Source organism: Coregonus clupeaformis, chromosome 34 (genome assembly GCF_020615455.1).
Source record: "Coregonus clupeaformis isolate EN_2021a chromosome 34, ASM2061545v1, whole genome shotgun sequence".
Taxonomy (NCBI): Eukaryota; Metazoa; Chordata; class Actinopteri; order Salmoniformes; family Salmonidae; genus Coregonus; species Coregonus clupeaformis.
This window is the reverse complement of record NC_059225.1, coordinates 38,685,755-38,709,722: the sequence shown is the minus strand read 5'-3', so window position 1 is coordinate 38,709,722 and position 23,968 is coordinate 38,685,755. Positions and strand designations below refer to the sequence as shown.

Genomic DNA, 23,968 nt, shown 5'->3' with positions numbered 1-23,968 from the left:
TTCATCTGTAGCCTAATAAACTGCATGCTTTCCTGACAAGTCATAGTGGGAGGATAACACGTCATCACTCCAGGTTTACTTTGATACTATGTTTATTATATAAATATTTGCTCATAAAAGTGTTTCCACCGACATTTCTCGCATAATTCATTTTACCGCCACAAAAAGATAACCTTGTCAACATTTGGAAAGCTTACTGACAAATGTTCTGTTAACATCAGGCCTTGCATGAAGTTTTTTATCTGACGTACTTTACTAGCATAAAAAGGTTGGCTGGAAACCTGGTTAGAGACTGCCATAATTGAAGTGGTTTATCGTGACCTCAAAATGAGGGGCATTGGCCAAAACAGTCATCAGTGATTCCTAACCAATCAGAGTATCAAAGCCAATGACGAATTTTCAAAAGGCAGCTTTACACATGTGTTCTGGCTCTGGTCCAACCCATCGGTTTCTGGGACCAATCAGACGGTCTAGAAGGGATTCCCATTCTCGAAATCATCAGGGAGGTACTCAGAGCCAGACTCATTGCAGAGAAGAAACTAACATCCGTGGTTGTGGCGTAGCGTTTGGCTGGAGAAAGGAGTTTGGGTAGCCAGGCAATGTTCTCCATTGGCTTACATACAACTGACAGAACGTGACGTCCTCAAAATTCTCGACCAATAGAAATGCACGAGTATTATATCGTTTATAAAGCCATGGGGTACCATCGTCTGAGAGTGCTTCATGTACTTTGATACGTTCAGGTGACGGCAGTGTACTCTGCAGGTGGTGCACTCAAAACAAAGCTGCGTCCACGAAGCGAAAACACTGCAAAGCGCATCCTCCAAAAGTGAAAAGACCTTACGTCAATTCTGAACTATGGAGCGCTCAAAACAGAGTCACGAGAATGAAGCTGACAGTAGACAGACTACAAACGAAAGTTCAATAAACGGACACATTGACGGCTTGGTAAAAAAAGACAACCGGACCTTGGTAGGCCTGTCTCAAGGGACGGGGACGGCCGGTGAGTCGAGTTCGCACACAGGGTCCTCCGTGGTAGAGGGCTGGAAGCATGAGCGCACCCGAAGTATGGAAGACAATGAGATGAGCTTGCCTAGTCTTGCTGCTGCCTACACCACTATTCTCCGGGGTCTCGGGGAGGACCCGCAAAGACAGGGACTTCTAAAAACTCCGTGGAGAGCCGCGACTGCCATGCAGTTCTTCACCAAGGGCTACCAGGAGAAAATCATAGGTGAGTCAGTTCGGAATGCCCTTTTCCCAAGTTGTCAACACTTTTCTATGTTGTAAAAAAGAAAGTGACGTGGATAACCTTAACTCCCCTTTTAATTTACCTGAAATATAGACATTTATGTGTCATTTACTTAGGCTACCGAACTCCAATCAAGACATCTGTTTTGAGAGGAGAAATATGCAATTTATTATGCTGATCTAACTATTATATACACAAACTTTTACAGGACAACTTTCTTACATCCTTCGCCTATGGTCAGGTATTTCAGAAGACACATCCAATTAACTTGATTGTTTTTTGTAAAGCTATGTTCAGTATAAGAGCTACAAACTCTTATTTAGAGCTGTGCAGTACAACATTTTAAATCATTATTGGCACTGGAGAGACAGGCTTCACTCAAATGACCATTGTATGTGATTTAGAGCAGTTGAGTACCTCAAGAAGGAAGGATGCACAATCTATTATGTTCAACATGCATTCATAGACAAGTAACCCTACAAGAAATATGGTGTTGTATCTAATATTCTCAATTTATGCACTTTTCCCTCATCCGTCTGTGAAATCCCTCTTTCTACACAATACCTCTATCTCTGTCCATCCTTACGAAACAGTTCACGTGCATATCCAGGCTCAACAAGTCCCCCTGGTCATCCTGACCAGACTTTATTGGTTCCGTTCTCCATGGTTGGGGCTGTTTTAGTGGTGGAGCTGTGGAGCTACCCCTCACAGTATTATTATCCCCCACCCTCCCCTCCTCCTTCCAGTAACCCATCTGGAGTTGGTTTCGCGGGGAGCGCTTTAAGGTTCTGTGTAATACGTTTGAAGAGACACACACAGTGAATGTGTTAGTGACACTCATCCTCCCTAGCTGAAAAACATGCATCTGGGATAACTTGAGAATGCAAAGATTCTGTCTGGTCTATATGGACTCTATGTTCTTTCCCCCCTGTTTGAGGTGTTGTGGGAGTGGTATGGAAACGTGAGGGGCCGAACTAAACAGTAAATCCAGCAAAAAGTGAAGAGTCATGATGATATAATGTGTGTGTGTTCAGGAGCACTGAAGCAAGTGGTGTTATCTCCCTTTTTTGATTGGCTCTTATTCTGCACCACCCCTTTGTTTAAATGTGTAATGTCATTGAATTGAAGATTTCGAAGAGCTGAATAACTTCTATGGCCAGTTTCACAAACCCAGATTAAACCTGGATGAAAAACAAAGGAGAATCTCCATTCAAAGTGCTTTTTAGTCCAGGAATAGGTTTAATCAGTGTGCGGGAAACCGTCTCTCTTTAAAGGTAAAGCAATAGGTGTGGTCATGTTCGCCTTGTCACATTGAGCCAGTGGATATATGGATATACACTACAAAAGTATGTGGACACCCCCTTCAAATGAGTGGATTTGGCTATTTCAGCCACACCAATTGCTGACAGGTGTATGAAATCGAGCACACAGCCATGCAATCTCCGTAGACCAACATTGGCAGTAGAATGGCCTTACTGAAGAGCTCCGTGCCACCTTTCCAACAAGTCAGTTTGTCAAATTTCTGCCCTGCTAGAGCTGCCCCAGTCAACTGTAAGTGCTGTTATTGTGAAGTGGAAACTTCTAGGCGCAACAACGGCTCAGCCACGAAGTGGTAGGCCGCTCAAGCTCACAGAACAGGACCGGCGAGTGCTGAAGCGCGTAAAAATCGTCTGTCCTCAGTTGCAACACTCACTACCGAGTTCCAAACTGCCTCTGGAAGCAAAGTCAGCACAATAACTGTTCGTCGGGAGCGCAATGCCAAGCTTCGGCTGGACTGCCAGACTCTGGAGCAGTGGAGACACGTTCTCTGGAGTGATGAATCACGCTTCACCATCTGGCAGTCCGACGGAAGAATCTGGGTTTAGGTGGATGCCAGGAGAACGCTACCTGCCCCAATGCATAGTGCCAGCTGTAAAATTTGGTGGAAGAGGGATAATGTTCTGGGGCTGTTTTTCATGGTTCGGGCTAGGCGCCTTAGTTCCAGTGAAGGGGAAATCCTAACGCTACAGCATACAATGACATTGTAGACGATTCTTTGCTCCAACTTTGTGGCAATAGTTTGGGGAAGGCCCTTTCCTGTTTCAGCATGACAATGCCCTCGTGCATAAAGCGAGGTCCATACAGAAATGGTTTGTCGAGATCGGAAGAACTTGACTGGCCTGCACAGAGCCCTGACCTCAACCCCAACCTTTGGGTTGAATTGGAACGCCGACGGCAAGCCAGGCCTAATCGCCCAAGATCAGTGCCCGACGTCACTAATGCTTGTGGCTGAATTAAAGCAAGTCCTCGCAGCAATGCTCCAACATCTAGTGGAAAGCCTTCCCAGAAGGGCCATGCCTGCCTTTCGTGTGTGTGAATGTATGCGTGTTTCTACGTTTGTGTGAGCAAATGAGTGACTAATTTATGAGTGCCCCAAGCGTACAGGAAGTCAGTGTGAATGATGTAGGGCTGAACCTTCGAGTCGGTGCAGATGCTTCTCACCAAGTGCACCATGCAACCATCACCTACATTGTGGGATGCACTATTTGTCAACCAATCATTAGGGTGTTTCTTTCTCATTAGGTGTTGACGCGAAGGGGCAGGGCCGCACTGCTTCAGGGGATTGAGAGAGAGGGAGAGAAAAAGGTAGAGTGAGGAAGGGAGAGAGGAGGAGAGAAAAAGGGAGAGGGGGATAGAGAAAGCAGAGTTCACGCCGACCCAGCCACCAGCGCTCTCAACCCCTCTGCTTGACACCCTAACAATTTGTAATGTAACCGTAGTGACTCATTATTTGTGTGTGTGTGGTTGTTTGTCTGAGATTAGTTGGGTTGATGCTGATTTTATTTCCTGTTCTTTTGCTGTTGCCCTGTCACATGACCTGCTGTGTGTGTGTGTGTGTGTGTGTGTGTGTGTGTGTGTGTGTGTTTGTAGAGGACCAGTCTGGTGAGGGGTAACTGTTCTCTGAACAGCTGCTGCCCTCAGGTTGGTGAGATGGACTGGGGACAATGCTCTATTCATCAGTAGAGCTTTACCGGAAAAACATGCATGCACACACTGGGCTGGGAGAGGGACATTTGGAGTACTGCTTGAGGGAAAACCCAAACCGTAGCACTGTTCCTTTAAGCACTGTCAAATATGATCATCAATCGACAGATAACAATGTTCTTAATGACTCCATTCTAACCTACTGAATGTGTCAGAGAGGTGTCAATCAAGAAATCGTAATATTCTAACAGTGATGTGAAATCAGCATTTGTTCAGTTTGGTTTAACTAGTCTAGTGAAACTGCACTTGATATTCTAATCATTCTTATCCTATACATAAGACATCCTCAACCGGTGGACCGTGGTCCAGACCCAGACCTGGGTCAATACAGGCTGCGGGTCTTGACAAAAAAATTAATATATTTATATTAGGAACTCAGTGAAATCTCTTTTTATTTGTCACATGCGCCGAATACAATGGGTGTAGACTTGACCGCAAAATGCTTGCTTACGAGCCCTTCCCATCGACGCAAAGCAACAAAGATAACGTGATAATATGGGGAATGTTGGTCCGGTACTGTTTCCCGGACAGTAGCAGAGTGAACAGTCTGTGGTTTGGTTGGCTGGATTCTTTGGCCATTTTTCTGGCCTTCCTCTGACACCGCCTGATATAGAGGTCCTTGGTGGCAGAGAGCCCCCGTGACGTATTGGGTTGTCCGCAACACCCTATGTAGCGCTTTGCGGTCGAGGGCGGTCCATTTGCCATACCAAGCAGTGATTCAGCCAGTCAAGATGCTTTCGATGGTGCAGCTGTAGAACTTTGTGAGGATTCGAGGGCCCATGCCATGTCTTTCCCTCTGCATAACTGTGCAGTTGTGTGTGGACCATGTTAAGTCCTTAGTAATGTGGACTTTCTCAAATAGTAGTTTGAGTACCCCTGCTATACATTAACATTTTGGTCATTTAGCAGATGCTCTTATCCAGAGTGACTTACAATCAGCATATAGGCCTAAACATGCATTGTCTGTTATCGAACATTGGTGAGATGGTGTGGACTTTTCGAACACTACGGCCTATGGAGAACCTATTACCGTTGTTGTTGTTAGTTTAGCCAGTGATCTCATCGCCATAGTGCCCAAACCGGCTGCTGCTTGTATAGACAAGACGCAAAACCACAACAACAAGGCAGGACCCTAAAGCAACAAGTCAGGCAGTCTGCTCACTCACCATGTTACCATGGAAACTTTACCTCACACCCCGACCCAAACTCTGTAGATAGGCGGCCAGGAAATTAAAAACCTCCGTCAGGGAGAAAGGAGGGAGCATCGCCACAAACAGATAAAAACCCATGGATTTATTTGAACGATGATATGAGCTCCGCTAGGAGAGAAAATGAAATAAAATGACAAACAGGAAGAGCGGTAGGGCTATATGGGGGTTGAGATATAATTACAATGTTTGCCAGAGAAAAACAGGCATATGGCTTATGGGATGGAGGGAGGGAGAGTGAGTGATTAGGTTGGCTAGGGCTGTCTGGTCTCGTCTGTTGAGCGTCTTGTTAAGTGTCTCGGAGCTGTATGGCGTCGACTCGATGGTCCTCGCACTCATCAGTCTCACTCATTTTCTCTTTGCTTCTGCAGACGTGCTGAACGACGCCATCTTCGACGAGGACCACGACGAGATGGTGATCGTAAAGGACATCGACATGTTCTCCATGTGTGAGCACCACCTGGTGCCCATCTTTGGAAGGGTAAGATTGCATGTACACGCACACACATACACACACTTGCCCCTATGACTCTATCTGCACCCCAGACCCACACCAGTCCACGATGCACAATCTCCAATTATGGGGAATCTCTTCTAGGTTGGATCCTGCAATATATCAACACAATTCAATTTTTTATACACATGTTTAACTCACCTAAAATGCTTCTCAGACAATCTTGTTCACAAGTCAGGAGTAGGCCTACTTTCTATATTACCTTGGCTTGCATGGTTGATTTATACATCTTTGTGTGAGAGGTTGAAGTTGTAGGCCTAGTTCAGTGACTGAAGTGATGCCACAATTTGTATAAAATTAGTAGGCTACTGTACTCTCACGTCTAGCCTAATACCCCACTGCTAAACACCCAAAATAACAGCTCCCCATGTAGAAACATCCTCAGGGGCACTGATAAGGCATTTGTCCACTGATGAGCGTGTAATTTGAGCCCAGCTGTGATTAAACTACTGGTAAGGAAAAATGGCCACTGGCACTGACCAAGTGTGCGTTCCAAATTGCATCCTATTCCCTTTATAGTACACTACTTGTACCAAATTGGCAATAGGCTGCCATTTGGAACGCATCCCAAATCAACTGAAATCCAGTTAGTGGGGATTCAAGTGAGACACGGTTGCCTCTGTAAATTCTCCTGTTGACATTTAGTACCGTAGACCTAGCATCCTCCCCTCTATTCTCCCCTCATCTTACCCTGCAGGTGTTTGCCATTTAAGACAAAAGAGGGAGGCCATTAATCTTTTCATATCCTTTTCACGGTGCAAATGGGCCGTGATGATAGCGGTAGCAAGTGTTATGCACGCGCTCTCTTTGGACACATACACACACTAGTCGTTTTGGTCTTTGTGGTGTGTGTTTGTTTGTCTGCGGTTGGCTGTCAGAAGTCCACATTGCTTCCGTCCACCTCCTTCCCCTGCTGATAGCTCCCTGTCATCGTCACAAGCGCTAGTCTCCTCTTATCCACACACGTATATGTTTCCCTGCGCATCTATCCGAGCCGATTGCCAAGTGCGATAATGACTCACCGATTTCTGCCTGCGAGCTCAGGGATAGAGCAGTACATTTTTACAAATGTTTTTGCGCGTCCAGTCAGTTGTCTTTTAATAACACTTTTAGTGTCTCTTATCACCTCACAACGAGGTGGTATTTGTTTTTGTTCTGCTATGCTGTTAGGCCTACTTTAACACCGCATACCTTTGAAAAACCATGATGCCCATCTCTGAACCCCACTTTGAATCAAACGTGAATCCCTTTTTTTCAAAGTGAAGTGACTGTTTTTCTTTTACCCAGTTCAGAAATGCACTTTATCACAACCTAGCAGAAAGAGAGGGGGGGGGGAAAGAGGAGGAGGAGGGGAAATCCTTGCATTCATGCCCTTTCTCTCAGCCCGTTTCAGCAAATTGCTGCTGACATTTGAGTGGATGGTGGGTGGGGAATGGGTGGAAGGAGAGGGGGGGGCATTTAGCCTTCCAGTCATACGCAGTACGAGTCCAGTACCAGGCTCACCAGTCGGATGGGGAGGAGAGCCTAGATCTCGGTCCTCTTCTGAGCGTTTATCTGCTGCTTATTTAGCCACGATGCAGACTCCTTTACCTCCCCTGCACTCCTCCGATGGCCTTTAGATAATGTTGCCTTTAGTCTTCGCTTCTTATGATTCATTTCCCACGCCGCAGCCCGTCAAGGTGGAATGGAAAGCAAATGTTCAGCTTGCCTTCATCACATGATGGGACCCTGATATAATACAAATATTCACGTGATGAGTAAACTTGTTGAGACCTGAAGAAATGTGTTCGCTCACTGAGCTAATGCCTAGGCTTTAGCTCAGCGGGCTAACCGCCTTATGATACACAGGAGACACAGGGTCGAATCCGTTCAGTCATATCCAGCCCACTTCGACCGCTGTGAGATACTGTACATTGTCATGCCAGTTGGGTCTGTTTGGCAGTGCAGAATTTGGGGCAACATGATTTGCTGTCTGTTATGAATATGCTATAATGCGGACCTTGGACATCATTAATGGCAGAATTGGTCTCTCTTCTCTCCCCCAGGTCCATATAGGCTACCTCCCCAATAAGAGGGTGCTGGGCCTCAGCAAGCTGGCCAGGTAAGACAGTATGGAAAGTGTAATAGTTTATTTGCTATTGTGAAAGAAATGAACAAAAATGTAACGAATGTCGCAAAAAGCTTACTTAATTTTTTCGATTGGTCAAGATAATTTTTACTGCAAAGGGGATAGCGTACAAAGACGTTTCGACTTCACAGCCTTCTTCAGTGTGGATATCGTTAGCTATTGAAGTTCTTGTCAGTATACCAGGGAACCGCACCAAGGTATGGAATTCCTGTGACAAAAAATCCTAACAGGAGGGTTGGATATTAGGAAATTGGAGGGATTGGGATTACCTAGACTCAACCCATGTGTGCAGTATGATCATGTACGAATATGTAATCTGTTCCTAGATAGTCCTTCAGGCAATACAGTAAAATATGGTCACCTATTAAATAATAGGAACTACAACACAGTGATGAACTAAGAGGCTGACTCATGTTGTAGCCCAGAGAGAGCTGAACCTGGGTTTAGTGGGTTAGCTGTACATTAGCTTCTACAGTGTAGCGTTCGCGTAGCATAGCTTTAGCATAGCAGTAGTGTTTGCTGTGATGCTGTTTAAGTGGAGAGGCCACTCCGGGTGGAGCCTTAAGCTGATTAGAAGGAATGTGTATGTGACGAGAGGATTCTGATCCCATCTGACCCCAATACCTGAGGCTTAGCCCCTTTCACTAATACAGACTCTTACTTCCCTTCCCTGGAGGGAAGTACGCAGCTACGCAGGCGCACACCCTGTTAGCACATGGTCTCTCACACTCTGTTTGCACATACGCTGATACACCAGTGCTCACCATACAAACACAATACCAGCAATACTTTTATTTTGGAGAGTACACTTCAGGTAATGGCGCTGGCATGTATAGTGTCTGTTTTACGGGCACCTGACCAATTATGCTGTATTTTTATTTATTTTGTGCTCATCTTAACTTTTTTTGTACATAAAGTTTCCGCCATTGTTTCCTATGACTGAAAATAGCTTCTGGATATCAGAAAAGTGATCACTAACCTCGATTTGGATGAAGAATTCTACTTCAATGACATACTGCTCACCCAGGACCAGGCCCTAATCCCTGACACTCGGAAGAGGAAAATACGTTCCATATAGAGGCCGACGTGGGGGCAGCCTGATGAAACTACGGCAGAGGGAATAAACCACCCCTACCCTCTGTTCTATTGGCGAATGTACAATCACTGGAGAACAAACTAGACGAACTCCGTTCGAGACTATCCTATCAATGGGACCTGAAAAACTGTAATATCCTATGCTTCACGTAGACGTGGCTGAACGAGGACCTGGTTATTATAAAGCTAGCTAGTTTTTCTATGCATCGGCAGGACAGAACGGCAGCATCTCGTAAACTCAAGGGTGGGGGGTGTGTGTTTATTTTTATATAGATAGATAGATAGATATAGTACCAGTCAAAAGTTTGGAAACACCTACTCATTCAAGGGTTTCTCTTCATTTTGTACTATTTTCTACATTGTAGAATAATAGTGAAGACATCAAAACTATGAAGTAACACATATGGAATCATGTAGTAACCAAAAAAGTGTTAAACAAATCAAAATATATTTTATATTTGAGATTATTCAAAGTAGCCACCCTTTGCCTTGATGACAGCTTTGCACACTCTTGGCATTCTCTCAACCAGCTTCATGAGGTAGTCACCTGGAATGCATTTCAATTAACAGGTGTGCCTTGTTAAAAGTTAATTTGTGGTATTTCTTTCCTTCTTAATGCGTTTGAGCCAATCAGTTGTGTTGTGACAAGGTAGGGGTGGTATACAGAAGATGGCCCTATTTGGTGAAAGACCAAGTCCATATTATGTCAAGAACAGCTCAAATAAGCAAAGAGAAACTACAGTCCATTATTACTTTAAGATATGAAGGTCAGTCAATATGGAACATTTCAAGAACTTTCAAAGTTTTTTCAAGTGCAGTAGCAAAAACCATCAAGCGCTATGATGAAACTGGCTCTCATGAGGACCACCACAGGAAAGGAAGACCCAGAGTTACCTCTGCTGCAGAGGATAAGTTCATTAGAGTTACCAGCCTCAGAAATTGCAGCCCAAATAAATGCTTCACAGAGTTCAAGTAACAGACACATCTCAACATCAACTGTTCAGAGGAGACTACGTGAATCAGGCCTTCATGGTTGAATTTCTGCAAATAAACCACTACTAAGGACAATCAATAATAAGAAGAGACTTGCTTGGGCCAAGAAACACGAGCAATGGACATTAGACCGGTGGAAATCTGTCCTTTGGTCTGATGAGTCCAAATTTGAGATTTTTGGTTCAAACCGTTGTCTTTGTGAGACGCAGAGTAGGTAAATGGATGATCTCTGCATGTGTGGTTCCCACCGTGAAGCATGGAGGTGTGGGGGTGCTTTGCTGGTGACACTGTCTGTGATTTATTTAGAATTCAAGGCACACTTAACCAGCATGGCTACCACAGCATTCTGTAGCAAAACGCCATCCCATCTGGTTTGCGCTTAGTGGGACTCTCATTTGTTTTTCAACAGGACAATGACCCAACACACCTCAAGGCTGTGTATGGGCTATTTGACCAAGAAGGAGAGTGATGGAGTGCTGCATCATATGACCTGGCCTCCACAATCACCTGACCTCAGCCCAATTGAGATTGTTTGGGATGAGTTGGACCGCAGAGTGAAGGAAAAGCAGCCAACAAGTGCTCAGCATATGTGGGAACTCCTTCAAGACTGTTGGAAAAGCATTCCTCATGAAGCTGGTTGCGAGAATGCCAAGAGTGTGCAAAGCTGTCATCAAGGCAAAGGGTGGCTACTTTGAAGAATCTCAAATATAAAATATATTTTGATTTGTTTAACACTTTTTTTGGTTACTACATGATTCCATATGTGTTATTTCAATGTTTTGATGTCTTCACTATTATTCTACAATGTAGAAAATAGTAAAATTTAAAGAAAAACCCTTGAATGAGTAGGTGTGTCCAAACCTTTGACTGGTACTGTGTGTGTATATATATATATATATATATATATATATATATGTGTGTATAATTATTTGTATCCCCAATTTCGTGATATCCAATTGCGATCCAATTACAATCTTGTCTCATCGCTGCAACTCCCCAATGGCCTCGGGAGAGGCGAAGGTCGAGTCATGCATCCTCCGAAACATGATCTGCCAAACCGCGCTCCTTAACATCCGCCCACATAACCCGGAAGCCAGCTGCAGTAATGTGTCGGAGGAAACACTGTTCAACTGACGACCAAAGTCAGCCTGCAGGCGCCCGGCCTGCCACAAGGAGTCACTAGAGCACGATGAGCCAAGTAAAGCCCCCCCGGCCAAACACTCCCCTAACCCAGATGACGCTGGGCCGATTGTGCGCCGCCCTATGGGACTCCCGGTCACAGCCGGTTATGACACAGCCTGGGATCGAACCTGGATCTGTAGTGATGCTTCAAGCAATGCGATGCAGTGCCTTAGACCGCTGCGCCACTCGGGAGGCCGTGTGCGTCTTTGTTAACAAAAGCTGGAGCGCAATCTTTAATATTGAGGAAGTCTCGAGGTTCTGCTTGTCTGACTTAGAATACCTCATGATAACCTGTAGACCACACTATTTACCAAGAGTTTTCATCTATATTTTTCGTAGCTGTCTACTTACCACCACAGACCGATGCTGGCACTAAGACTGCACTCAACGAGCTATATAGGGCCATAATACTCATTCAGAGGCAGTGCTCCTAGTTGCCGGTTATTTTAATGCAGGAAAACAAATCAGTTTTACCTAATTTTTACCATCATGTCACCTGTGCAACTAGAGCGAAAACAACTCTAGATCACCTTTACTCCACATACAGAGACTCATACAAAGCTCGCCCTTCATTTGGCAAATCTGACCATAACGCTATCCTCCTGATTCCTGCTTACAAGCAAAAACTCAAACAGGAAGTACCAGTGACACGCTAAATTTGGAAGTGGTCCGATGAAGCGCATGCTAAGCTACAGGACTGTTTTGCTAACACAGACAGGAATATGTTCTGGGATTCATCCAATGGCATGATGAGTTTACCACTTCAGTCACCAGCTTCATTAATAAGTGCTTTCAAGGAGTGGGACACTAAACCGGACGCTTATAAGAAACCCCACAACGGCCATTGACGAACAATATAGGACTAAGATCAAATCCTACTAAACCTACTCTGATGCTCGTCTGATGTGGCAGGGCTTGCAAACTATCACGGATTACAAAGGGAAACCCAGCCATGAGCTGCCCAGTGGCACAAGCCTACCAGACGAGCTAAATGCCTTCTATGCTCGCTTTGAGGCAAGCAATACTCAACCATGCGTGAGAGCACCAGCTGTTACGGACGACTGTGTCATCACGCTCACCGCAGCCGACGTGAGATTTTTTAAAACAAGACCACAGACTGATTACCAGGACGCGTACTCAGAGCATGTGCTGACCAGCTGGCAAGTGTCTAAACTGACATTTTCAACCTCTCCCTAACCCAGTCTGTAATACCTACATGTTTCTAGCAGACCACCATAGTTCCTGTGCCCAAGAACGCCAAGGTAACCTGTCTAAATGATTATCGCCTCATAGCACCATGGTGTAGCCGGAGGACGGCTAGTTTCCGTCCTGCTCTGGGTACATTGACTTCAATACAAAACCTAGAAGGCTCATGGTTCTCACTCCCTTCCATAGACTTACACAGTAATGATGACAACGTCCGGAGGACGTCCTCCAACCTATCAGAGCTCTTGCAGCATGAACTGACATGTTGTCCACCCTATCAAAGGATCAGAGAATTAATCTAGTACTGAAAGCATAAGCAACAGCTAGCTAGCACTGCAGTGCATAAAATGTGGTGAGTAGTTGCCTCAAAGAGAGAGAAAGACAATAGTTGAACAGTTTTTAACAAATTAATTTAAGGGGAAGTGAGAGCAAGAGGGCTAGCTATATTTCATTGTATTTTTTTCACTTTCACTTAAAGATGCACTATGCAGAAATCGCTCCGCCATTTCCTGGTTGCTAAAATTCTTGGTAACACTCTACTTGACACCCAGTGTCATAACACGTTATGACAGTCATAACCATGTCATAACAGCTGACATAACTTGTCATAATTTGGTCATAACACTGTCATGACCCATATTTGTATCCCTGTTGGGACATACATTACGTTATTTTATGGCTGGTTGTGACGCCTACATAAGAGTGTTAAAACCCACATTTATTCAAATTATTTTTTTCCCTGCCAAAAAGTTTGTTTCTAAAATCATTTTGTTGTTATTGTAATGAATCCGTTACGATCCATGTTTTTTTCATCATATTTTAAATAACTTGTAGAAAATACACTTTATAACACTGTCATGAAGCATTATGACCATCCTGTGTCACTTTACTTGGACTAAGAAAATACACTTTATGACACTGTCAAGAAGCATTATGACCATCATAATCATATAAACCAGATAGGCCTATTATGTACAGGCCCTTATGTCAGTCATCAGTCAAAAAGAGGGTGTCTTGAAATCTGCTCCTGCGTTCATCCCAGTCATCAGCAACAGAGCATTAGGGTAGGTGCATGTCTGACATCAATGTGTGCGCAATTAGAATGATAATTTTATATGGTCAATTAAAACAAAAATTATACAACATAAACATACTGTTGACAAGTAGGCTATGGTGTAAGGGAATGTTTTGCCTTGTGTGGTGGGTTTTGACACTCTTATGTAGGTGTCATAATCAGCCATGAAATAACGCAATATATGTCACAACAGGTCTAAAATGTGTCATGACAGTGTTATGACCATATTATAACAGGTTATGACAGCTATTATGACATGGTTTTGACATGTCATAATATGTTATGATGCTGGGTGTTAAGTGTTAGCAAATTCTAATAGTTTCAGTTTATGTGACAAAACAAGCAAGTATAGTGTTGAGCCCTCAAACGCAACTCTTGACCTAGAAGTCAGTTCCACTGCACAGTTGGTAGAGCATGGCGTTTGCAACGCCAGGGTTGTGGGTTCGATTCCCACAGGGGGCCAGTATGAAAATGTATGCACTCACTAACTGTAAGTCGCTCTGGATAAGAGCATCTGCTAAATGACTAAAAATGTTTGTTTTTTTAATGTAGAGCAGTGTTTCCCATCCCTGGTCCTCGAGTACCCCCAACGGTATACATTTTTATTGTAACCCTGGACAAGCACAACTGATTCAACTTGTCAACAAATCATCAAGCCCTCAATGAGCTGAATGAGGTGTGTTTGTCTAGGGCTAAAACAATAATGTATATTGTTGGGGGTATTCTAGGACCAGGGTTGGGAAACACTGGTGTAGAGAATCATTGTACCATCTAAACCGCTGTGAAATATATTTTCCATAACCATAAATATTGTATTTTCAGCTGTTTTGAAGCTGGTGTACAAAACCGAAAGTAACGGTTCAGAACGGGAAGCATAGAAATAGCGCGCATAGAACAGATCTACCGCTTTTTAGACTTTCTTTCAATGATAATGACAGATCTATACTGGACAAAAATATAAACGCAACATGTAATGTGTTGGTCCCATGTTTCATGAGCTGAAATAAACGATCCCAGAAATCTTCTATACGCACAAAAAGCTTATTTCTCTAATTTTGTGCCCAAATTTGTTTACATCCCTGTTAGTGAGCATTTCTCCTTTGCCAAGATAATCCATCCACTTGACAGGTGTGGCATATCAAGAAGCTGATTAAACAGCATGATAATGCTGGGGACAATAAAAGACCACTCTAAAATGTGTCGTTTTGTCACACAACACAATGCCACAGATTTGAGAGAGTGTGCAATTGTCATGCTGACTGCAGGAATGTCCATCAGAGCTGTTGCCAGATCATTTAATGTTAATTTCTCTACCATAAGCCACCTCCAACATTGTTTTAGAGAATTTGGCAGTACGTCCAACCGGCCTCACAACCGTAGACCACGTGTAACCACGCCAGATCTGGCTTCTTCACCTGCGGGATCGTCTGAGACCAGCCACCCGGTCAGCTGATGAAACTGTGGGTTTGCACAACCGAAGAACGTCTGCACATACTTTCAGAAACCGTCTCAAGGAAGGACATCTGCGTGCTTGTCGTCCTCCCCAGCGTCTTGACCTGACTGCAGTTCGGCGTCGTAACCGACATTTGCCCCTGGGCAAATGCTCACCTACGATGGCCACTGGCACGCTGGAGAAGTGTGCTCTTCACAGATGAATCCCAGTTTCAACTGTACCGGACAGATGGTGTCGTGTGGGCGAGCGGTTTGCTGATGTCAATGTTGTGAACAGAGTGCCCCATGGTGGGGTTATGGTATGGGCAGGCATAAGCTACAGACAACAAACACAATTGCATTTTATCGATGGCAATTTGAATGCACAGAGCAACCGTGACGAGATCCTGAGGCCCATTGTCGTGCCATTCATCTGCCGCCGTCTGTACACAATTCCTGGAAGCTAAAAATGTCCCAGTTCTTCCATGGCCTGCATACTCAACAGACATGTCGTGGTCCTCTGTAGCTCAATTGGTAGAGCATGGTGCTTGTAACGCCAGGGTAGTGACTGGTTTTCTAATCCACCCCCTACTTTTTAAAAAAAAGTATCTGTGACCAACCGATGCATATCTGTATTTCCAGCAGTGAAATCCATAGATTAGGGCCTAATGAATTTATTTCAATTGACTGATTTTCTTTTATATGAACTGTAAGTCATGTTGCGTTAATATTTTTGTTCAGTGTATAACACACATTTCTATGTGAATTTGGTTGGGTCGCTTTAACGTTACTTAGCTAGCGAATGTAGCTAGCTAGTTTCGCTTACTCAAACACATAGGGATGCTATGTTAGCTAGCTGCCTTTGGCTATCCAACACTGGAACTCATCCAAGTCAAGGTAAGCTTTTGGTTTTATAAATGTATTGCAACCCGGGCCCGCCAGTGTAACTGCTAAACTGCTTGCTGTACAATGTACTGCATGATTGTAGTGGGTTTACTAACACGTTAGTTCTAGTAACTATGTTGTTAGCTAATATGGTGACATCGATGTAAGCTGTGTGTAGCGGTTATGGTATGAAGGTTTGGCTAGGAAATATTTTTTCGCCTGGTCACAGAATAGCGCGTAGATGTGAGAAGGAATTATACGACGAGCAAAGTGATCATCCTGTTTGTATGTGGCTGCTATTAAAGTGGACTATGTTAGCGGGTGATTAGGAGTGTATTCATTCTGCTGATACTTTTGAAAAGCATTTCTTAAATGGAAGCAAACGGAACAAAACGGGAATAAACATACCTGAATTTGTCCAATAGAAACTCTTGTTTGCAGCTGTTTGGACTAATGATTACACCCTAGATCAGCTAAATGCAGGCGAGTTTGTGCAAGGCGTTATTGAATATGTCACTGTCACCTTGATTACTAAAACATTTTCTCTCGACCTGTGCACCTACGTTGTAAACTTTCAATCGCAGTCTAGGTTGTAGCAACCTCATGATGGGTATAGGGAAAATTAGAGTATCATGTAGTAGCCTAAACCTATCACTGTTACATTGAGCTGTGTGAATGGAATATGAATCAGTCATCCAATATGCTGTAATAGAAATAAGGCCATGATCATAAAAAAAAAAAAAGTGTTAGGGGCCTTGTCAGACTCCAGCCACCCAAGCACAGACTGTTCTTTCTAAACACTTTTTTTGGTTACTACATGATTCCATATGTGTTATTTCATAGTTTTAATGTCTTCACTATTATTCTACAATGTAGAAAATAGTAAAAATAAAGAGAAACCCTAGAATGAGTAGGTGTGTCCAAACTTTTGACTGGTAACTTGGGTCAAACATTTCGGGTAGCCTTCCCACAACACATTTTCTATATGATTGAGGTCAGGGCTTTGTGATGGCCACTCCAATACCTTGACTTTGTTGCCCTTAAGCCATTTTGCCACAACTTTGGAAGAATGCTTGGGGTCATTGTCCATTTGGAAGACCCATTTGCGACCAAGCTTTAACTTCGTGACTGATGTCTTGAGATGTTGCTTCAATATATCCACATAATTTTCCTTCCTCATGATGCCATCTATTTTGTGAAGTGTACCAGTCCCTCCTGCAGCAAAGCACCCCCACAGCATGATGCGGCCACCCCCGTGCTTCACGTTTGGGATGGTGTTCTTCGGCTTGCAAGTCATCCCCTTTTTCTTCCAAACATGACGATTGTCATTATGGCCAAACAGTTATATTTTTGTTTCATCAGACCAGAGGACATTTCTCCAAAAAGTACGATCTTTGTCCCCATGTGCAGTTGCAAACCGTAGTCTGGCTTTTTTAAGGCGTTTTTTGAGCAGTGGCTTCTTCCTTGCTGAGCGGCCTTTCAGGTTATGTCGATATAGGACTCGTTTTACTGTGGATATAGATACTTTTGTACCTGTTTCCTCCAGCATCTTCACAAGGTCCTTTGCTGTTGTTCTGGGATTGATTTGCACTTTTCACACCAAAGTACGTTCATCTCTAGGAGACAGAACGCGTCTCCTTCCTGAGCGGTATGACGGCTGCGTGGTCCCATGGTGTTTATACTTGCATACTATTGTTTGTACAGATGAACATGGTACCTTCAGGCATTTGGAAATTGCTCCCAAGGATGAACCAGACCTGTGGAGGTCTACAATTCTTTTTCTGAGGTCGGTTGATTTCTTTTGATTTTCCCATGATGTCAAGCAAAGAGGCACTGAGTTTGAAGGTAGGCCTTGAAATACAGCCACAGGTACACCGCCAATTGACTCAAATTATGTCAATTAGCCTATCAGAAGCTTCTAAAGCCATGACATCATTTTCTGGAATTTTCCAAGCTGTTTAAAGGCACAGTCAACTTAGTGTATGTAAACTTCTGACCCACTGGAATTGTGATACAGTGAATTAAGTGAAATAATCTGTCTGTAAACAATTGTTGGAAAAATTACTTGTGTCATGCACAAAGTAGATGTCCTAACCGACTTGCCAAAACTATAGTTTGTTAAAAAGAAATTTGTGGAGTGGTTGAAAAATGAGTTTTAATGACTCCAACCTAAGTGAATGTAAACTTCCGACTTCAACTGTGTGTGTGTATACACACACTACATATGCCCACACCCACACAACATGCACACACATACTTTAACACTCACCACATACACTACTGCTACTGGCAATTATGTATCCTGTTGCCTAGTCACTTTACCCCTACCTATATGCACAGTACATAGCTACCAACCTCAATTACCTCCTACCCATGCACATCGACTAGTTACTGGTACTCCTTGTATATAGCCAACTTACTTTCTACTCACACACTGAGTGTACAAAACATTAGGAACACCTTCATGAAATTGAGTTGCACCCCCTTTTGCCCTCATAAGAGCATCAATTCATCAGGGCATGGACTCTACAAGGTGTCGAAAGCGTTCCACAGGAATGCAGGCCCATGTTGACTCCAATGCTTCCCACAGTTGTCAAGTTGGCTGGATGTTCTTTGGGTGGTGGACTATTCTTGACACACACGGGAAACTGTTGAGCGTGAAAAACCCAGCAGCGTTGCAGTTCTTGACACACTCAAACCGGCGCGCCTGGCACCTACTACCATACGCCGTTCAAAGGCACTTAAATCTTTTGTTTTGCACATTCACCCTCTGAATGGCACACATACACAATCCATGTCTCAGTTGTCTCGAGGCTTAAAAATCCTTCTTTAACCTGTCTCCTCCCCTTCATCTGCACTGATTGAAGTAGATTGAACAAGTGACATCAATAAGGGATCATAGCTTTCACCTGGATTCACCTGGTCAGTCTGTCATGGAAAGATTACGTGTCTCTAATGTTTTGTACACTCAATGTATAGCCATGTTATTTAATTCATTATTCACTGTATTTATTCCTTGTGACTATTTTTATTTTAAAAAATATCTAACTCTGCATTGTTGGAAATGGACCCGCAAGAAAGCATTTCACGGTTAGTCTACACCTGTTGTCTACGAAGCATGTGACAAATACAATTTTATTAGATTTGATTTTATATGAATTGAGCTCTGAAAGGCGTTGCACCCAAAACCTCCAAAATGTGCTTCTTTTGAGAAGGATGCAACAGTTTTATCCCTTCATATCGATGCATCCGCCCATTTGAAAGTCTTCGTAATCCTCTTGTTCTGTGGCATTTTGCTGTGCCAAGTGACAGAGCTGCAGCGATAGGAGAGGGCATGTTTGTAAAAGAGCATTGGGTCAAAGGGGAAGGGAAGTCAGGCTATGATAAGGCGAGCGTGATCCACTGCTCTGCTACTCACATTGACTCACTGGAGGGTGAAACTTGCAACTGGTTGTCAGTGTGACTGCCACAGAATACCACACTCTCTCCTAGAAAAGTACCAGAAAGAGAGGATAAATATAGGATGTGGTACAGATATAGGATCTTAATTTGATCACTTTTGTTGCTGAGAATGTTCCTGTACAGCAGGAAATTGAAACTTGTGGTCTATTCAAGGTTTTAAAAAGGCTTCTAAAGTTTGTAATTTCCACTTTAAAATGTCAGACTTGATTTCCTGATACGAAAAATGTATCAAATCAACCCCTACAACAAATGTCTATTAATTATAATTCACATTTCAAGTTCCTACATCTGTATGGACGGTGCCTTCAGAAAGTATTCACACCCCATGACTTATTCCACATATTGTTGTTACAGCCTGAATGTAACATTTTAGTAAAAAATGTAATACATTAATTAAAAATGAAAAGCTGAAATGTCTTGAGTCAACAATTCAACCCCTTTGTTATGGCAAGCCTAAATAAGTTCAGGAGTAAAAATGTGCTTAACAAGTCATATGTTGCTTGGACTGACGCTGTGTGAAATAATAGTGTTTAACATGATTTTTGAATGACTACCTCATCTCTGTACCCCACACACACAATTATATGTAAGGTCCCTCAGTCGAGCAGTGAATTTCAAACACAGATTCAACCACAAAGACCAGGAGGTTTTCCAATGCCTCGCAAAGCAGACATTGAATATCCCTTCGAGCATGGTGATGTTATTATTAATTACACTTTGGATGGTGTATCAATACACCCAGTCACTACAAAGACACAGGCGTCTTTCCTAACTCCGTTGCTGTAGAGGAAGGAAACCGCTCAGGGATTTCACCATGAGGCCAATGGTGACTTTTTAAAACGGTTACAGAGTTTAATGGCTGTGATGGGAGAACTGAGGATGGATCAACAACATTGTAGTTACTCCACAATACTAACCTAATTGACAGAGTGACAAAGAAGCCTGTACATAATACAAATATTCCAAAACATGCATCTTGTTTGCAACAAGGCACTAAAGTAATACTGTAAAAAATGTGGCAAAGCAATTAACTTTTTCTCCTGAATACAAAGTTATGTTTGGGGCCAATCCAATACAACACATTACTGAGTACCACTCTCCATATTTTCAAGCATAGTGGTGACTGCATCATGTAGGACTGGGGAGTTTTTCAGGATAAAAAAGAAACGGACTGGAGCTAAGCACAGGCAAAGTCCTAGAGGAAAACCTGGTTGTCTGTTTTCCACCAAACAGTGCAGGACAATAACCTAAAACACAAGGCCAAACCTACACTGGAGTTGCTTACCAAGAAGACTGTGAATGTTCCTGAGTGGCCGAATTACAGTTCTGACTTAAATCTACTTGAAAATCTATGACAAAACCTGAAAATGGTTGTCTATCAATGATCAACAACCAATGTGACAGAGCTTGAAGAATTTTGAAAAGAATAATGGGCAGATGTTGCACAATCCAAGTGTGGAAAGTTCTTAGACTTACCCAGAAAGACACAGCTGTTATCACTGCCAAATGAGCTTCTACAAAGTATTGACTCGGGGGTGTGAATACTTATGTAAATTAGATATTTCTGTATTTAATTGTTAATACATTTGCAAAAAAAATCTAAAACGTGTTTTCACGTTGTCATTAGGAGGGGGTATTGTGTGTAGATAATTGAGGGGGAAAAAATGTGTAATCCATTTTGAATTCAGGCTATAACACAACAAAATGTGGAATAAGTCAAGGAGTATGAATACTTTCTGAAGGCACTGTATGTTGACTTGGGGCTTATTGAAATCAGACTCATTGCAGAATGTACACAATAAAAATAGCACTTTTTAACCCAATATTCATATTAAATCACATTATTATGGGTCCTGAAGAACACTGTAGCAGATAAAGTCCTATTACAGATGGATGCATCCCAAGATTTCCCAAAGTTATCATGTATGCAAAAATTCTGTTTAATCAATGCTGTGATGGATTTGATTGAGTCTGTTCTTTAAACACACAAATTACAACAGCTCTTAGAAACTTCAACCTGTCCGAGCCAATCCAAATCAACATATTTGACTGACACTGTAAAATGTGACCTCTGTTGTGAAGAGCTCTCATGTCTCTTTCCATTCTCCACTCTGTCCCTGAAGAATGTGTAATCCCCCTTTGACAATGTAAGCCTCTTTGCCTCACTGTAAATCTTGCCACTTGGGTGTTCTCATGTAATGAAAGTATTTTCCCCCTTGCCTTTTCCCCTAATCTCTCCCCAGGATTGTTGAAATCTACAGCCGTCGACTGCAAGGTATTACCAGACATTTTAACAATTAATTTATACTCTCGAGAGTTGATGGACAATAAAATGAGCTGCACATAGAGCTTTTGTTATTCTGTCTCAAAGACAATAATAATAATAATAATAATAATAATAATAATAATAATAATAATATTATATTTTTCTATTTTAAGTAGCACTTTACATTAAGTTGCACTGTCTCATACGTGTATACTTACACTAATTACTACAGTAGCAACTTATTTTATTAATTGCATTACAATTCAAATCGTGGATTATTTTTATTCCCACATTGTCCTTTTTAGAGATGGTCAGTTGGTTGACAGCCTGGTAAGTGTTGTTACCTAGAACAAACGGTAACCTGCCATGTCATGGTCGATCATGTCACATATCATGTTTGAGTTTGCTCTCTGACTTGGACCGTGTTTATCTGTCTGTTCTCTTTCAGTTCAAGAGCGGTTGACCAAACAAATCGCTGTGGCGATCACTGAAGCTCTGCAGCCTGCCGGGGTGGGCGTCGTCATCGAGGCAACGTATGTCTCTCTCTCTCTTTTCGCTCACCACTGATATTAACAGCCCCATACAAACAGACATTAAAGATGCACTGTGGAAAAATGTGGCTTGAATGTTAGCTGGATGGTGCATACACATAAATTCATATTAACAAATCCTTCGTTTTAGGAAAACAATATGCTTTTGCTCACGAGGTGTGCCCTTTCTCTTCCCAATGAGGTAGTTTCTGGACAATATTTCTGTCCATTTTTAAGGTGACCCTATTTGGTTCAAGTTTACCCACAGAGGCAAAAGTACCTTATTGCCGACGCAATTATGGCAGTCAAAACACAAACGCACACAAATGAAACCAAATATACTGTGCGAGGTTATATCTGGACAATCTTCAATGCGTCACAAACAGGACATTTCTCATACACCCAAATCTAATAACTATAACAGCAATGTATAATGATGCATTTTATCTTTCCTCCTCCTTCCTGCGTACAGTCACATGTGCATGGTGATGAGGGGGGTGCAGAAGATGAACAGCAAGACTGTGACCAGCACCATGCTGGGGGTGTTCCGGGAGGACCCCAAGACACGGGACGAGTTCCTCACCCTCATCAGGAGCTGAGAGGGACGGCTGGCCCACAAACCTGCTGCCCAGCCCAACTCAGACCCCTCTCTCCCTGTCGCCTGGCACAGCAATCTCTGTACGAAGCCTAGAGTCCAGGCTTGCTGGGTGTGTCTGTGAGTTGTGGGTGTGTCTGTGAGTTGTGGGTGTGTGTGTTTTAGTCCATCCCTCCACCCCCTTCCAAATCATCACACACATCACATGGTCACATGACATAGCTGTGTGTGTACATGGCAGTCTTACTAAATGGTGTCTGTCAGGTGGCTCAATGATTAGTGTTTATGGTTGCTTAATTTAAAGGACTTTTATCCGGATTGAACTACCAAATACGGTAAAGATACTTGCACCTACATAGAAACATCCTAACATCAATATTTTATCAATTTTTATTTTATTCTTTACTTTTTTCCTGATATATTTTTGCAAGATATTTTTATCCACATAAGCTAGGCCCAGTAGGACCATATGTCAGTCTTAGGGCTCTATTAAATCTGTAAAGCTGAAGCATTATAGGTTCCACTATATACATTTAAAGGTACCGTAATTTTCGGACTATAAGCCGCGCCTTTTTTCCCATTTTTCGACCCTGCGGCTTATATAACGGTGCGGCTAATCTATGGATTTTTACAGCTAACGGCCACTAGAAGACCTCCTAAATCTATGGATTTTACAGGTTACAGTCCACCAACTTTAACTCTATGGGCTCTATGACCGGTCCGCGCCCCCCACCTTTAAGCGGCGGGCTCCAGCAGGAAAAGCTGGAGGCCGGAAAAGAGTGAGACAGGTAGCGCGCAAAAGTAAAAGTGGAACCGAGAGTGGTACGAGAGACAGAACGAGAGACAGAACGAGAGGAAGACAGACAGACATTACGAGAGCGAGACAGTTTGTCTCTTTCCCGACAATCCCCTCTGTGCACGAACCCTTACATATGGTAATTAAACATTAAAACACCTGCGGCTTATAGTCCAGTGCGGCTTATATATGTACACATCATTCAATATCATTCAATTTAGCTGCTGCGGCTTATACTCCGGTGCGCCTTATAGTGCGGAAAATACGGTAATTTGCGATTGAGCCGACATAACAAAACATTAAGAACACCTTTCCATGACAGACTGACC

General features: G+C 43.0%; 1 protein-coding gene across 1 annotated transcript; it reads left to right on the top strand.

Moving 5' to 3' along the window:
- The first annotated feature begins 699 nt into the window (after nt 1–699).
- On the top strand, nt 700–23,457 carry gch1 (GTP cyclohydrolase 1). The gene is made up of 6 exons (XM_041848316.1): nt 700–1,231; nt 5,853–5,962; nt 8,041–8,096; nt 21,696–21,727; nt 22,167–22,251; nt 22,721–23,457. The coding sequence occupies exons 1-6, from the start codon at nt 859–861 to the stop codon at nt 22,845–22,847; spliced, it is 783 nt and encodes a 260-aa protein (XP_041704250.1). The 5' UTR covers nt 700–858; the 3' UTR covers nt 22,848–23,457.
- The last annotated feature ends 511 nt before the right edge of the window (nt 23,458–23,968 follow it).